This window comes from Piliocolobus tephrosceles, chromosome 20 (genome assembly GCF_002776525.5).
Source record: "Piliocolobus tephrosceles isolate RC106 chromosome 20, ASM277652v3, whole genome shotgun sequence".
Classification (NCBI taxonomy): Eukaryota; Metazoa; Chordata; class Mammalia; order Primates; family Cercopithecidae; genus Piliocolobus; species Piliocolobus tephrosceles.
This window is the reverse complement of record NC_045453.1, coordinates 9,506,889-9,524,133: the sequence shown is the minus strand read 5'-3', so window position 1 is coordinate 9,524,133 and position 17,245 is coordinate 9,506,889. Positions and strand designations below refer to the sequence as shown.

General features: G+C 44.0%; 1 protein-coding gene across 1 annotated transcript in view; it reads left to right on the top strand.

Moving 5' to 3' along the window:
* NDRG3 (NDRG family member 3) overlaps positions 1 to 17,245 on the top strand; it is a 98,005-nt gene extending 80,760 nt beyond the window's left edge. Inside the window, exons 10-16 of the mRNA XM_026455275.1 lie at positions 3,783 to 3,886; positions 4,861 to 4,926; positions 5,049 to 5,100; positions 9,163 to 9,210; positions 13,336 to 13,371; positions 13,457 to 13,508; positions 16,181 to 17,245. Of these exons, the coding sequence (XP_026311060.1) occupies positions 3,783 to 3,886; positions 4,861 to 4,926; positions 5,049 to 5,100; positions 9,163 to 9,210; positions 13,336 to 13,371; positions 13,457 to 13,508; positions 16,181 to 16,362 (540 nt within the window). The 3' untranslated portion in view covers positions 16,363 to 17,245. The remainder of the gene's footprint in view (positions 1 to 3,782; positions 3,887 to 4,860; positions 4,927 to 5,048; positions 5,101 to 9,162; positions 9,211 to 13,335; positions 13,372 to 13,456; positions 13,509 to 16,180) is intronic.

Genomic DNA, 17,245 nt, shown 5'->3' with positions numbered 1-17,245 from the left:
GCCTCCCCAGACATCTTTAGAGCCATTAGGAGGTCTGGGAAAGGCTTCACAGAAATAGAAATTTCAGGGGGGAAAACCGTGATATAATAGTGCTGAAAGAAGCTTGGAGATTATCTTGTTCACGCCCCGTGTTTTTCAACTGGTGAGGAAACCGAAGTCTTCACAGAAAGTGGCAGTTATCGTGTACATAATTGCTGGGTAGGGGAGGGAGCTTAACTGGTAGGTGAGGGGGACCCTTGAAAGGGAAAAGTGAGTTGGGTGACCGACAAAGGAGTGATGGAGTAAATGAGCAGTGAGGTCAGAGAGCTGTGAGGTGTCTGGAATAGGGAGACGAGAGTGGGTGCTCAATTGTAATCTGCTTATTTTAAAATACTATCTGAAGGAAAATGACAGATGGGAAGAAAACTAGCAGTTACCGAGTACTGATTACTTATAAGTACTTTAGATGTGCAAACCAAGTTGTTTTTTACATGGTTCTATTAGTCTGATTTTAAGATAGGGAAACCAAAGACCAGAGAGGCCACACAACTTGCCACCACTGTCCAGATGGTAAGTGTGGAGCTGACATTTGAATCCAGGTCAGGCTAAGTCCAAAGTCCATAGTCTTTTATTTCATCATATTTTTATCAAAGTTACAAATTCACATATATTTTAGAGTAGAGAGTTCTACAGGGCTCATTACAAAGAATCTGTCACCTACCCCATATTCTGCTTTTTAGTGGCAACCACTTTAATTCTTCCAGCTGACTCCTTTGGGTTTTGCCTCCATCTTGCCCTCTCTTTAATTGAGGTAATTCTTATACATAGTGTAATACACACATCCTAAGTGCATCTCAGTGACCATTTACTGATGTATAGTTTCTTGTAACTACCACCCAGAACACAAATAAAACATTTTCATCACCCCACAAAGGTTTACTCATTATCCTTTCCCACTCAATAATTCCCCACCCCAAACAAGGTTTTCACTATTCTGTTACCTCCATAGATTAATTTTGACTGTTCTTAAACTTCATATAAATGGAATAACAGAGTGTTTACTTCTCTGAGTCTGGCTTCTTTTGCTCAACATACTATACTATCTTGAGATTCATCCATGTCATTCCATGTGTCAGTAGTTCATTCTTTTTTATTACTGTGTAGCAGCAGTTCATTGTATTAATATACTACAAATTAGGGGTCGGGCGCAGTGCCTCCACGCCTGTAATCCAGCACTTTGGGAGGCCGAGGTGGGCACATCACTTGAGGTCAGGTGTTTGAGACCAGCCCGGCCAACATGGTGAAACTCTATCTCTACTAAAAATACAAAAATTAGCGGGGCGTGGTGGCATACGCCTATAGTGCCAGCTACCTGGGAGGCTGAGGCAGGTGCCCCATAATGGGACCCTGTCTTTATAAAAATTCAAAAATTGGCCGGGTGCCATGGCTCACACCTGTAATCCCAGCATTTTGGGAGGCCAAGGCAGGTGGATCACCTGAGGTCAGGAGTTTGAGTCTAGCCTGACCAACATGGAGAAACCCTGTCTCTACTAAAAATACAAAATTAGGCTGGGCACGGTGGCTCACACCTGTAATCCCAGCACTTTGGGAGTCCCAGGCAGGTGGATCACAAGGTCAAGAGTTCAAGACCAGCCTGGCCAACATGGTGAAACCCTGCCTCTACTAAAAATACAAAAAAATTAGCCAGGTGTGGTGGCACACGCCTGTAGCACCAGCTACTCGGAAGGCTGAGGCAGGAGAATTGCTTGAACCCAGGAGGCAGAGGTTGCAGTGAGCCGAGATTGCACCACTGCACCCCAGCTCTGGGCGACAGAGCAAGACTCCATCTCGGGGAAAAAAAAACAAAATTAGCCTGGTGTGGTGGTGCATGCCTGTAATCCCAGCTACTCGGGTGGCTGAGGCAGGAGAATTGCTTGAACCCAGGAGGCGAAGGTTACATTGAGCCAAGATCGCGCCATTGCACTGCAGCCTGGGCAACAAGAGCAAAACTCTGTCTCAAAAAAAAAAAAAAAAAAAATTCAAAAATCAGCTGGGCTTAGTAGCACATGCCTGTGGTCCCAGCTACTTGGGAGGCTGTGATGGGAGGATCACTTGAGTCCAGAGTTTGAGACCATCCTGGGCAACATAGCAAAAAGAAATACTACTTCATATAGGCCTCTGAGGGGAAAGCTCAGGCCAGTATTTAATAATTTCCAAAAAGCAAGAACATCCTCACTATATATAGAGAGTAATATATATATATATATATACACACAATTTCTATCTATATAACTATGTATATATAAAACTATGTATCTACATATATATATAAAATATATGTTTAATTTAAAACATATGAGATCACAGTGGATTTTCATAAGACTGAAGAGTTCATTTAAAATTTAAGCATCCAGGCTGGTCTGAAGGTAGGGAATTATCTGAATTGATTGTTCACAGTTAGTTACAGATTGAATTCCCTGTTCTACTCTTTCCCCTTTCTCACTACTGCTCTTGACCAGTCAAAAAGATAATAAGGCCGGGCGCGGTGGCTCAAGCCTGTAATCCCAGCACTTTGGGAGGCCGAGACGGGCGGATCACGAGGTCAGGAGATCAAGACCATCCTGGCTAACATGGTGAAACCCCATCTCTACTAAAAAAATACAAAAAAACTAGCCGGGCGATGTGGCGGGCGCCTGTAGTCCCAGTTACTCGGGAGGCTGAGGCAGGAGAATGGCGTAAACCCGGGAGGCGGAGCTTGCAGTGAGCTGAGATCTGGCCACTGCACTCCAGCCTGGGCGACAGAGCGAGACTCTGTCTCAAAAAAAAAAAGAAAAAAAAGATAATAAAAATTAAAAATAAATGTTAAAACATGTAAGCAAGTTAATGCTTGTATTACTTTGAAATGGAAACAAACATGGTTTTTAAACATGAATAATGTTCAACTTCACCAATAAGAGAATAAAATTAAAAATACGTTTGTACTAGCAAGGATGTGGGAAGACAGGTAGTGTAAATAAATGAGATAGCTCTAGATATCCGGATAAGGAATGATCCTTACCCTACTTTACAAGGGAAAGCAAGTGTAGAACAATGTCTAGAGGACTATAATTTGTGTTTTTAAAAACATGGGAGTCTGTTTATTTGTTTGTTTGTTGAGACAGGGCCTTGCTCTGTTGTCCAGGATGGAGTGCAGTGGTGCCATCTTAGTTTGCTACAGCCTCGTAGTGGTGCATGTCCCTAATCCCAGCTACTCAGGAGGCTGAGGCAGCAGAATCGCTTGAACCCGGGAAGTGGAGGTTGCAGTGAGCTGAGACTGCGCCATTGCTCAGTCTGGGTGACTGAGCAAGACTCCGTCTCATAAAAAAAGAAATGTTACGCTCCATTTGTTTTACACTTTGTGGTTTATATGTTTCTATAACTTTTCTTACTTAATCTTTAAAACAGCCTTGTCAGATAGCTGGTTATTGTCTTCATTTTATAGTATCTCTGTTTTTGTGAAGAATGGCAGAACATTAAAAAAACACACAAAGAAATCAGGGTTCAGAGTGATGAGGTGACCTAAGTTCCACAACTAGTACTTGAATCCTTTGCTGCCCTCATCTGACACAGAATATGGCACTGAACCAGTCTAATGCAAATCATCAGCCATTCAGCCTACGAGCACATCAGTAGTCCCCAGGCTCTGCCCCAGTTCCCATCATGAGCTGCACGATTTGACTTGTGGTAATGAAAATGCGAACCAAACAAGATGGACTTATTCTGTAGCTCAAAAGCTTGCCCATGTCTTCTTTAAATTGTTCTAGGAAGAGTTACAGGCCAACCTGGACCTGATCCAAGCCTACAGAATGCATATTGCCCAAGACATCAACCAGTACAACCTGCAGCTCTTCTTGAATTCCTACAATGGGTATAGTTTTTTCCTATTTCTTCACTTAACTGTAAACAGCTCTAAAAAGAGGAGGGCGGGAGAAGGAGAGAGGACTGTATCTAATCTTGGGACGAGCTTCTCTGAGGTGAAAATGTGAGCCCCTTCTTGCTTTCTAGAAACATGGACAAAGATTGAGGAAATGGATCAACTTAACCAAAGTTACACAGCCAGTAAGGAGTGAAGCCAGATTTTGAACCTTGTCTCTCTAGCTCTTTCCTCTATATAACAGAGCCTCCCTATTTTTAGTTGAAATCGGAAAGATTAAACCCTGTGCTAAACTCAGTTACAAGGAAAACACCCCTCCCTCCTCCTCAAAGTGTAAATCATTCTCTTTAAGGAATTTATTCCTGTAAATTAAACACTTAGGGCCAGGCGCAGTGGCTCACACCTATAATCCCAGCACTTTGGGAGGCCACGCAGGCGGATCTCAAGGTCAGGAGTTCAAGACCAGCCTGGCCAACATAGTGAAACCCCATCTCTACAAAAATACAAAAATTAGGCAGGCATTGTGGCGGGCACCTGTAGTCTCATCTACTTGGGAGGCTGAGGCAGGAGAATCGCTTCAACCCGGGAGGCAGAGATTGCAGTGAGCTGAGATCGTGCCACTACACTCCAGCCTGGGTGACAGACTGAGACTCTGTCTCAAAAAAATAAATTAATTAAACACTTAGGACTTGAGAGTTTCAGTGGTGTTGCTGTTGGGTGTTGAGGCTGTCTCCTTGTAGCATCCCAAAGAGTCCTTCAGGGTTAAGCCAGGAGCCTCCTTCCTGCTCCGTACCAGATGCCACTGAAGTGGCAACTCAAGAACCAAGTCACAGGCCTCTTCCTTTCTCAGGTGTGAAGAAAAGATAGTTTCACATTCCTTGATAAATTTTGGTGTTTATGACCAGAAAATAACCTGAGTTGCTATGACTTTACCCAAAAAGGGCATTGCTTCTGCTTTGTTTTTCTAGACGCAGAGACCTGGAGATCAAAAGACCCATACTGGGCCAAAATGATAACATATCAAAAACATTAAAGTAAGTTCCTCAGTTTCCTCAGCTGACTTGCCAAATATCTTTGCCTTTCATAGACTAATTTGGTGTTCAGTGGAATTTATGTGCCTGTTTGCTGAGTGACACCTCTTACTTTGCCTACTTAGGTGTTCTACTTTACTGGTGGTAGGGGACAATTCGCCTGCAGTTGAGGCTGTGGTAAGTATATCTTCATGCTGTGAAGATGAATGAGATCAAAATGTAATAAGATGTATAGGCCGGTGCAGTGACTTACGCCTGTATTCCCAACACTTTGGGAGGCTGAGGCAGGAGGATCACTTGAGCTCAAGAGTTTGAGATTAGCCTGGGCAACACAGTGGGACCCTAACTCTACAATTTTTTTTAAAAAAATTAGCTGGCATGGCCGGGTGCGGTGGCTCACGCCTCTAATCCCAGCACTTTGGGAGGCCGAGGTGGGCGGATCACGAGGTCAGGAGATCAAGACCACCCTGGTTAACACGGTGAAACCCCACCGCTACTGAAAATACAAAAAATTAGCCGGGCATGGTGGCGGGCACCTATAGTCCCAGCTACTCAGGAGGCCAAGGCAGGAGAATGGTGTGAACCCAGGAGGCGGAGCTTGCAGTGAGCCAAGATCACGCCACTGCACTCCAGCCTGGGCAACAGAGCGAGACTCCGTCTCAAAAAAAAAAAAAAATTAGCTGGCATGGTGACAGCCTGTAGTCCCAGCTACTCTGGAGGCTGAGGTAGGAGGATTGCTTGAGCTCAGGAGGTCAAGGCTGCAGTGAGCCATGATTGTGCCACTGCACTCCAGCCTGGGTGACAGAGTGAGACCCTTTCTCAAAAAAAAAGTATGTAGCACACTGCTGACACACTAGAAACAGTCAGTAAATACTAGTTTTTGTTCTTTCTGATTGCACATATCAGAGTTTGCTCTTTGTCATACATTTTGGAAAATGAATTCATCATTAGATTTCATTAGCTGGGATCAGTTTTTTTCTTGATTGCTTTGTGTTGTGTAGTTCACTTTGTGACGAGTAGTACAACTAAAGCACCATTTACTTGTTGTCAGATTTCTGAGAACCTCAGCCTCTAATCTGGAATAGATTACCACCATAAATCCAGCAGGCTGGAAGGCCACCTCTGCCTCCTTCTGAAAGACATAGCACATGGATAAAAATGATATATGCTCATTGTAGAAAATATGAAGAATATGTAAAAATAGAAGGATGAGGGGAAAATCATAATCCTATTACCTAAAGACAGAGTATTATTTTTTGCCTTATGTAGACCTGATTATATTAAATATACAAGATTTGGGGGCCTGACTTAACACTATTGATAGCATTTTTCCATTATAGAATCAGTATTTCTGTAGGTTTACCATTATTTAACTTTGTTCTTGTGTTGATTAATTCCGATTTTGCACTATTAATGTTACTGTTGGCCAGGTGCGGTGGCTCATGCCTATAGTCCCAGCACTTTGGGAGACTGAGGTGGGTGGATCACCTGAGGTCAGGAGTTCAAGACCAGCCTGGGCAACATGGTGAAACCCCCATCCCTACTAAAAATACAAAAAATTAGCCGGGTGTGGTGGCATGCCCCTGTATTCCCAGCTACTTAGGAGGCTGAGACAGGAGAATCGCTCAAACCTGGGAGTCAGAGGCTGCAGTGAGCCAAGATCGCACCACTGCACTCCAGCCTGGGTGAGACAGAGAGACACTCTGTCTCAAAAAGATAAATAAAAATAAAAATAATGATACTGTTGGACATCCTTAGGAAATCTTTGAATCTTTTATTATTTCCTTGGGATGGATTTCCAGAAGTAGAATTAATGTGTCCAAAATTATAAATCTTTACAAAGTCTTTAATACATTTTGCCAGGTTCCTTTCCAGAAAGAATACACCAGTATATTGCCACCAGCACTGTATAAGCATGCCTGTTTCACTGTACACTGTCTAGCATCGAATCTTTTTTTATTAGTAGTTAATTCGATAGGTTAAAAATAGTAACTGTTCATCTTGTATCTAGTTATTCGCCTTTTTAAAACTGTGTGGACTTAAAGCAACCTTTGCAGTTATTTTTCAAGACTGTATTAATTTGGCCATGTAGATAAGGGCTCTTCCTCTTTCTGATTTCCACACCTTCAGTGTTGATGAGAATTCTGCAGCCCTGTCTATACCACAAGTAGATGCTCTTTCATACGCAGTCAAACCTAGTTCCCCTGCCAGAGCATTTTATCCCACAAGTGTGTAGGGATTAAGAGGAATATCCATGCATTGAAGAGCAAAAAGAAATTCTACAAATTCTAGTCATTGTCAGTAACTATTCTTGCTTACTTATTCATTCAACATCATATTTTGAGCATCTCCTGTTTACTCTGCTATGAAGAATATGAAAATGAGTAAGACTGAGTGCATTCAGGCAGCCGGGGAGAGAGTAGATGTCAAAAAACAGTGGTTGTGGCTCATGCCTGTAATCCCAGCACTTTGGGAGGCCGAGATGGGCGGATCACCTGAGGTCAGGAGTTCAAGACCAGCCTGGCCAACATGGCAAAACCCTGTCTCTACTAAAAATACAAAAACGAGCTGAGCGTGATGGCACACACCTGTAATCCCAGCTCCTTGGTGGGAGAATTGCTTGAACCCAGGAGGCGGAGGTTTCAGGGAGCTGAGATCGTGCCATTGCACCCCAGCCTGGGTGAGAAAACAAGACTCCATCTCAAAGAAAACAAAACAAAACAACAAAACAACAACAAAAACCCACAGTGATTGTGGTTGGTCTACTAGGTATCAAGACTTCTTATATAATGTAGAAATTGCAAAGTAGTGAACCAAGGAAAGCATGATTGATTATATTAAATCCAGATTTGAGAGTTCATTCTTCCAGAAAGTATTTATAGTCTATCTACTGTATTCTAAGCACTGTACCTAGCAGTTAGGGATCCAGTTTTTAAATTCTACGTTTTAGAGTTAATGCACATTCTGTGATGAACGGGTACATTCGTTTGTCACTGCCTGCATTGTCCTTTGTATAGAGCAAATCAAAACTCCGATTCGGTGATCCTGACTTTTATATCATCCCTGATTTTAGAAGAGTTTTGTATATCCCCCCACCCGCAATCCCCAGAGTAAAAGTTCATCTGGATTACTGGGTCTTGCTTAGGTAATTTTAACCACTGCTTGCTGCTACTGCAGTCTATCATGTAGGCCACTGCTCTCCTAAAACAACTCAAATCCTGTCACTTCAGACACCTTCTGTGGCATCCTGCCTTCCACAGTCAGCTCCAACCTGTGCCCCAGCCTCACCTTCAGTCTACCTCACCTCACACTTGCCTCGGTAGCTGTTCCGTTCCCACTCCTGGGGCTTTGCTTACGCTTTTGCCTTGATTCTGGAAGCCCTCAAGCACTCACCCTTTCCCTTTATCTACCTGTAGAAATCCCACTCCTTTCTGTGTTCACTCAGCTCAGTTGCGAAGTGTTTGCAGTGGTTTCATTTTGCTTTGTATTACATATTTCACCCTGCTGGATCCAGATTCTGAGCACAGGTTTTATATGTGTGTTCTTAGCAAACATATAAACGGAGAGATCCAGTTGATCAAAATAGCTGTAAAACAATGCGGAACCGAGAGATTGTCTCCCCAGAACATTTTCTTTGACATCTCTGCCTTCATGAACATGTCTTCATCAGACATGTGAATGCACAGGGCTACGATTCTTAATTAAGTGACTCCATAAGAGAAAAATGAGAAGAGTTCAACTTTGGACTGGATAGCCAAAGACCTTGAGATGGAAAAGAGTGAGGATATAAAGAATGGCAAACCCACTAAGGAAAAAGGTGAAAAGTGAGGCAAGGGAGGTGCCCAGGGCTTAGCCATTAGAACCAGTTGTGCTCAGAAGCCATTAAAGAGATTCCAGCAGGAGAGGACTCACGGTCCAGTCCATTTTTCAAAGAAGTAAGGTAACCTACTTTCATGTTATATAGCTAGTCAGTAGGAAGACTTAGATTCAGCTTGTAGTTTTTTAAAGACACATAACTGATTTCGAAAATTAGATAAGTTAAATGTTTAGATCTGCTCAGAAATATCAAAATATATCATATAAATATATCTCCCATTATGTATTTTGGTAATCTCTTTGGCTGGTTCAGCCTTCTACAAACTGAGCTGTTGATCTTGCAAGATCATTCTCATGCCGAGCTATTTCATTTTTTTTCCTAGCAACTCATAAAATTATTTTCTCCTTTTTTTTAAATTTTAGGTCGAATGCAATTCCCGCCTGAACCCTGTAAATACAACTTTGCTAAAGGTAATGTGTCTTCTTCCCTCACTTCCAACCCTTATATATGCTTCAGATTAATCATTGGAATAATTGCCCAGAAAGAAGCAAAGCTTCCCTCTCTTTGGTTATCTCATCATTCTCTTCGTTTTTTTGGTTTTTTTTTTTTTTTTTTTTTGAGACAGAGTCTTGCTCTGTCACCCAGGCTGGAGTGCAGTGGCACGATCTCAGCTCACTGCAACCTCCACCTCCCAGGTTCAAGCGATTCTCCTGCATCAGCCTCCTGAGTAGCTGGGAATACAGGTGCCCACCACCACCCCCAGCTAATTTTTCGTATTTTCAGTAGAGACGAGGTTTCACCGTGTTAGCCAGGATGATCTCAGTCTCCTGACCTTGTGATCCACCCACCTTGGCCTCCCAAAGTGCTGGGATTACAGGTGTGAGCCACCACGCCCAGCCTTCATTCTTTTTTTGAAGTTATGCTTTTGGCCAGGTGCAGTGGCTCACACCTGTAATCTCAGCACTTTGGGAGGCTGAGGCAGGTGGATCATGAGGTCAGGAGTTTGAAACCAGCCTAGCCAATATGGTGAAACCTCATCTCTACTAAAAATACAAAAATTAACTGGGCATGGTGGCACACACCTGTAGTCCCAGCTACCTGGGAGGCTGAGGCAGGAGAATCGCTTGAATCCGGGAGGCAGAGGTTGCAGTGAGCCGAGATCACACCACTGCACTCTAGCCTGGGCGACAGAGTGAGACTCCATCTCAAAAATAAATAAACAAATAAAATAAAATAAAGCTGTTTCCCTGAATATGTTCTCATTGTAAAACATTGCAAAAAAGAGGAAAGAATATGGAATAAAATAAATTTAAATTATTCGTAATCCTACCACCCAAACCTCTGGTAAAATATTGCTGTCTTTTTCCTATACATTTTTACATCATTAAAATTAGAGAGGGGCTGGGCATGGTGGCTCATGCCTATAATCCCAACACTTTGGGAGACTGAGGTGGGCGGATGGCTTCAGTCCAGGAGTTTGAGACCAGCCTAGGTGACAGAGTGACACCCTGTCAGAGAGTATTTACAACCCTGTATGTTTTCCTCAAGTTTATGACATAGCCTTTCCCATGTAACTAAAAACTTTGGCTGGGCGCAGTGGCTCACACCTATAATCCCAGAGCTTTGGAAGGCAGAGGTGGGAGGCCAGGAGTTCGAGAGCAGTCTGGGCAACATAGTGAGACTCTGTCTCTACAAAAACAGTAAGAAAATTAGCTGGGCTTGGTGGTGCGCATCTGTGGCCCCAGCTACTCAGGAAGCTGAGGCAAGAGGATTCCTTGAGCCCAGAAATTCGAGGATTTGTGCTCCTGACACTGCACTCCAGCCTAGGTGACAGAGTGAAACCCTGTCTCAAAAAAAAAAAAAAAAAAAAAACTTTGTCAACATTATTTAATGTTGTGAGAATTAACATAATAGATGTAAATTCTTTATATGCAAAGTCCTGCTCTGTTGGTAAGGAAGCTTTCAGTAACAATTCTCATGATGAGGGTGTATGCATTTTCTTTCTCTTAGGACAAATACAGACCAACTCTTATGCTAAATATTTAGAGATAGTATCAAGTGTCTCCCACTTTTGAGTATATAGGAGGCAAGAATTTCTACCTGTTATTGTTTCAACCTAGCTTTTCCTAGAGCCTCTACTAAAGTGTTTAGGTAGCTGACCTTCTAGTTTGTACTTGGACTACTGTAGATTTCAATGCTGATCATATGTTGCTTACTGCTACATTTTCAGTCTGAAAGACCTCTGCCGTCTTCCTTTTCTCTTTGAAGTGTGTTTGAAAGGGAAGTGCTGTTACCAGAAATAGCCTGTAGTTCCTAAAAATCTAATGTGAGGTTAATGCTTTGAGGTGACCACATTCAAAATGTTCTGCCCTCCAGGCAATTGATGGGCTGGTCTAAAAATTTGGGGGAGGGGCCAGGCATGGTGGCTCACGCCTGTAATCCCAACACTTTGGGAGGCTGAGGCCAGAAGTTCAAGACCAGCCTGCCCAACATGATGAAACCTCATCTCTACTAAATACAAAAATTAGCCAGGCATGATGCCGGGCGCCTGTAATCCCAGCTACTCCGGAGACTGAGGCAGGAGAATCGCTTGAACCTGGGAGGCAGAGGTTGCAGTGAGCTGAGATTGTGCCATTGCACTCCAGCCTGGGCAACAAGAGCGAGACTTTATCTCTAAAAAAAAAAATTTTTTTTAAGTTTGTAGTTTCAAACTAGTTTCTCACTTCAGGTTTGAATCAATATTCAAACGCAGAAAACTAAACCCTACAATAACCATAGACATAGTTATTTTTGGGCAAAAATGCCCATCTATAACACCATAGAATAGAGTGGATAACTCCTATGGCAGATTGAAGTGATTCTCAAACCATTTTTGATATAGTTTGATATGGAAACTTGGAAATAGTTTCTTCCAGTATTCTCTCTGCATGTGGGAACCGTTCTATATTCCAATCAGGTTTCAGCTCCTAAACTTCATGAAAATACAGCCTGTGCTGGTTTGGTTTTTTGTATATTTGTTAGATTAAATGTTTGTTTATAATCTTATGCTTAGAATTTTCAGAGGCCTCTCCCTTGTTAATCTCAAACTTCTGTGTCTTCTGTGGCAGTCTCCTCAGTTGTAGCCCCTCCTCATAATAAGTTTTGATGCTAGTGAATTGAAACCATGGGGTTCATGTTCCTTTTTAAAAAAAAGGATATCGTCTGAGCCCAGAGTGCGTAACAGCAGGAAAAAAGAGAGCAGGCCTGGGGCCAGCATGCCCTAAAAATGCTTTACTGTGGATAGTAGATTCAGATCACCTGGGAGCTTATTAGAATTGTACGTTCTATTTTTTTTTTTTTTTTTTTTTTGGAGATGGACTCTCTGTTGCCCAGGTTGGAGTGCAGTGGCTTGATCTTGGCTCACTGCAACCTCTACCTCCTGAGTTCAAGCGATTCTTCTGTGTCAGCCTCCAGAGTAGCTGGGACTATAGGTGTGTGCCACCATGCCTGGTTAATTTTTGGGTTTTTTTTTTTGTTTTTTTTTTTTGAGACAGAGTCTCGCTCTGTCACCCAGGCTGGAGTGCAGTGGCGCCATCTGGGCTCACCACAAGCTCCGCCTCCAGGGTTCACGCCATTCTCCTGCCTCAGCCTCCCAAGTAGCTGGGACCACAGGCGCCTGCCACCATACCCGGCTAATTTTTTGTATTTTTAGTAGAGACGGAGTTTCACCATGTTAGCCAGGATGGTCTCGATCTCCTGACCTCGTGATCCACCCGCCTCGGCCTCCCAAAGTGCTGGGATTACAGGTGTGAGCCACCACGCCCAGCCAATTTTTGTATTTTTAGTAGAGATGGAGTTTCACCATGTTGGCCAGGCTGGTCTGGAACTCTTGACCTCAGGTGATCCCCCCACTTCGGCCTCCCAAAGTGCTGGGATTACAGATGTGAGCCACCACGCCCCGCCAGAAATGCATGATCGTGAACCATACCCCAAACCTATCAAATCAGAATCTCTGGGACAGGAATCCAAGAATCTTGAGTTTTAACAAGTCCTTCAGGTAATTCCAGCACACTCTAATGAAGCCATATCCTAGAAATCCTTGGACGCATGAGAATAACCAGCTGTAAATGTTTATGAAGTGAAAAGCAGCATTACCAAACCCAGCTATTAGAGGAAAGTAACTGACTGAGCGAGCCGGCTGAATCAGTATCAGCTCCTGATGGCTGAGTGTCCTTACTCATGGAGGAAAGATAATGTAGAGTTGAAATGGGACTTGGAAAGCACGATGCACAGAGAAGTTAGGGTCACACTGTTTGAGGGCTCTGAAAGGAACATTCTTCAGGTGCTTTTCATGGTTGAGAATAGTGGTTAACTTCACTATCACCTCAACAGAAAATTCCCACCATGGGCCTGAAAGTCAGGGCTTCAGTCTTATTGATAAATAAGTATGTAATAATGATATCAGATTTTCATCCAAGGTTATAAATGTTTGTATGACTTGCAGTTAAACGTTAAAACCTAGAATTCGATCTTGTTCTGTTTGAAAGGACTTGGGGTGTTCAGAGCAATTCTCTTAAGGGTAAGTCCCAGCTGACTTGCATATTTTTCCTTTTTAGATGGCAGACTGTGGGGGACTGCCCCAGGTAGTTCAGGTAAGGAAATTTTTTTTTAAACACCCATTTAATTCTGCCTCTCTGTCTGTGTGAAGATTAATGCCCTCTTGTTTTATCCCCCCAGCCTGGGAAGCTCACCGAGGCCTTCAAGTACTTTTTGCAGGGAATGGGCTACAGTGAGTAGTATACAACTTTCTATCTAGCAACAATTTATGATTATTGGGGGCCAGTTTCACATCTGGGAGCCCACAATTCCTGAGATATAACCTCTGTGGCAGCTAGCCTTAAGCAAAGTAGAAACTGAAATGGTTATGGAACACTGATTTGTCCATATTTATGAGAAGCTAACACTCAGCACTTACTTTTATCAGGCACTATATATTCTTTTGTTTTTTGTTTTTTTGTTTTTTTGGTTTTTTTTTTTGAGACGGAATGTCACTCTGTCGCCAGGCTGGAGTGCAGTGGTGTGATCTCGGCTCACTGCAACCTCCACCTCCTGGGTTCAAGCGATTCTCCTGCCTCAGCCTCCCAAGTAGCTGGGACTACAGGCACGTGCCACAATGCCCGGCTAATTTTTGTATTTTTAGGAGAGACAGAGTTTCACCATGTTGGCCAGGATGGTCTTGATCTCTTGACCTCGTGATCTGCCTTCCTCGGCCTCCCAAAGTGCTGGGATTACAGGAGTGAGCTACCACACCCAGCCTATATATTCTTAATCTAAGAGGTCATTCTGTTATTAGTGCCATTTTATAGAAGAAGAAACTGAGGCTCAGAGAGACTAAGCACATTACCAAGGGTAAAACTTCAGCTGCAGGGCCATGGTTCAAACCCTGGCAGTCTGACTCCAAAGCCCAATTTTGAACCCCTGCAGCTTAGGCTGTCCTAGGTGTGAATCTGAAGTTATGATTTGCATTTAAACTCAGCTGGTTAGTAACTCCTGACCAAGAGAAATGAAACGGAAATGCAGGAGAAAAGGGCAGTATCCTTGGTAAAGTCTCCTCCACTCCAGGAGATGAACTTGGAGAATGTTTTAGAGCAAGTCCAAGGGTGTGTCCATATCACATTCCATTGTCCTGGTCTCTTGTATTGTAAGACCCCTGAGCTTTCTCATGGTCACAGAATTATCTACACTTGCTCCTTTCTTGGAGTTTTAAGAAAAACTCTTTCACCCAGGTACAGAGCTCCTTACCCAGTAGGGTGATTTTTTCTCTGTCTTTGGTATTAGTGTGGATAATGGTCATTGGAGAGCTGCCTGGTCAGCTGCTCTGTGCAGCTGGGCCCTGGGTGCAGCCCTGTACCTGCCAGGCAGACCATGTATGTCTTGTCTTAAGTGGCTGTGTCATCCTTGCCTGTGAGCCGCTACCAGCCGAGCCCACACCCACAGCTCTGTGGCTCACTGGGAGGACCAGGAGCCCCTCTCCTATCCCATTCTTATCCTTTTCCTATGAAATAGCTGATCCCCCAGCCCACTTCTGATCCAAAGCAAGATGACTATTGATAGGCGAGGGGAAAACAATTGCCTTTGTCTAGTTGAGGAAAGTAACATTTGAGATGTTATTGAAGTATCTTGTCAGCCTCACCTCCTCTCTGGGAGCTTAAGATAAAAGTTTATCCCTGGCTTAGAGTATTCTGTCAGTGTCTACCAGGCAGCTGAGGTTGCCACTTGGCACTCTCGGATCACTAACCTGCCTTTTCCTGTGTCCATCCTGCTTCCAGTCCCGTATGTGCAGCTCAGTCACCTGAGCACCGAGTCAGGTACCTTCCTCTGTGCTGGCCCCGCCCCGCCTTCCAGTCTCTCCTGGCTGCACTGGCTGCCTGCAGCATGTCCGCGGTCTTCCTGTGCAGTGAAAGCCCGATAGAACGTGGCTCAGTACGCCCCAAGAGATTTAGCCTACAGGGCCAGGAGGAAGAAAGGATCTAGTTATAAGGGGCAGCCTCCTCTTGTCATCCTAAATCCAGGGTCACAGCAACAGCTGAAACTTGATAGGCAGGGCCTATCTTCCACCGCCACCTACTAATCCTTGAATTAACCTCCAGACATAGGAATCCAAGGACAGCCTTGGCTCTAAATAGGAGGGTCAGAGCCTGTGTCCAGAGAACTCTGCAGATGATAACACCTTTTGACCCCAGCATTGAAATACAGCTAGGGGAGTGGCTGCTGCCCAGGAGGATAGGCAGGGAGGCTATATGCCAGGTAAGGCCCAGTCCTAACCAAGCTGGAAGGACCTTAGAGTCAAGCAGTGGCAGAACAGGAGTCTGAGTTTAACACCTACCCCCAGAGCTCCTCCATCCCTGGCAACCTGTATCTCATCCCTGTGTCGAGGTCAGCTCCAAGCCAACCTGCCCTCCCCTTCACCTGCACCGTCCTACACATCTCCTCCCTGGTAGCAAGGTAGCCTGTGGACACGGATGGTAGTCTCGTTGTATCGAGCTTGCACTGTGTTTGTGAAACACCTTCATACTTGTGTGTTTGTCTTTCCTTTCTTTTGGTTTAGTCTTGCATGCACGTAGGTTTTGGTTACCTGTTTGGGTTCCCAAAGCCTCCGTTCTGTCACTGTCTGAATGGTGTGGGCATAGCTAAGAGGCCATACTCTGGACTTTGGGTTTCCCCTTGTTCTGTGGTGACTACAATCAGCTGAGATTCCAACCAGATCTAAAGGATTAAAGTGGCCTCACATATCGCCACTCACCTAGAGCAAATAATACAAAATGGGGATGGCTATATCTTGTCCTGGGTGTCGTTGTAAATGAGTCGGAAAAGCTAAACATAAAGCCTTTGGTGAGACTCCTAGGTTAGCTGGGCTTAACTGGGGCTTCACCTTCTAGTCCCCTTGGTTCTCTGTTACAGTACCATCTGCCAGCATGACTCGGCTCGCCCGATCACGAACCCACTCAACCTCGAGTAGCCTCGGCTCTGGAGAAAGTCCCTTCAGCCGGTCTGTCACCAGCAATCAGTCAGATGGAACTCAAGAATCCTGTGAGTCCCCTGATGTCCTGGACAGACACCAGACCATGGAGGTGTCCTGCTAAGCAGATGCTCCTCCCCTGGACCATTGCAAGTCCATCCTTCTTCAAATGACCACTCCATAATATAACATTTCATCCATGTAAACTGGCCTCTACTATCTTTAACTCATGCATGGCCACTGAACCTCTCTCTAGTAGCCTGGATTTATCATTCTCTCTGCCTGCCCACCCCCTTTTTTGTATAGCCCAGGAACCACTTCCATGCCATACTGTAACATTCCAACATCTTTAGCCGATCAGATCTCTCCATCTCCCCTCTTGCCAGCTTTTTCCCGTGCTCCCCCAACTATGTATTGGATAAGATTCTTTAATCCCAACTCTGTGTGTGTGCGAGCACGTGTGTCTCTGTTTGTGTGTGCATAGTTCTGTGGTTTTAGACACGCTTTCTTGTAGTGCTTCTGCAAAAAAACAAAAAAGGGACTTATTTTGCATTCTCAATGGTGTTTTTAAGGGAATTAGGCAGAATAGATTTCTAGGTTGGGTAGGCCACTGCGTTCTCTTTTGTTTGCAAATTGGTCAACAAAATTTGCAGAGTGATTTCAGGAGAGAGCAGCTCAGAGGAATGTGGAAAATCATAATTGCCATCTGGACCATTGATTGATTGTGAGCAATAGTAGAAGGGTGCCTATTACATAGAGAGACTCCTTCTGTCCAAATGAATTTCTGTGTACTCTTCTATAAATAAAAGGGAGGAATATATTCTGCTGGAAGCCCATGAACCATCGGTGAGGTACCGATACAACACAGAGTTTTTTCCAAGGAGTGAATGTGGCTTAATTACTGGACTCTCTTAGCACAGGAAGGTGGAAACAAAATGCCAGGCCTCTGCTCTGAAAAGCAAAACTGCTGTCGCTGCAGTATCTTATACTGGACATCCACATATCCA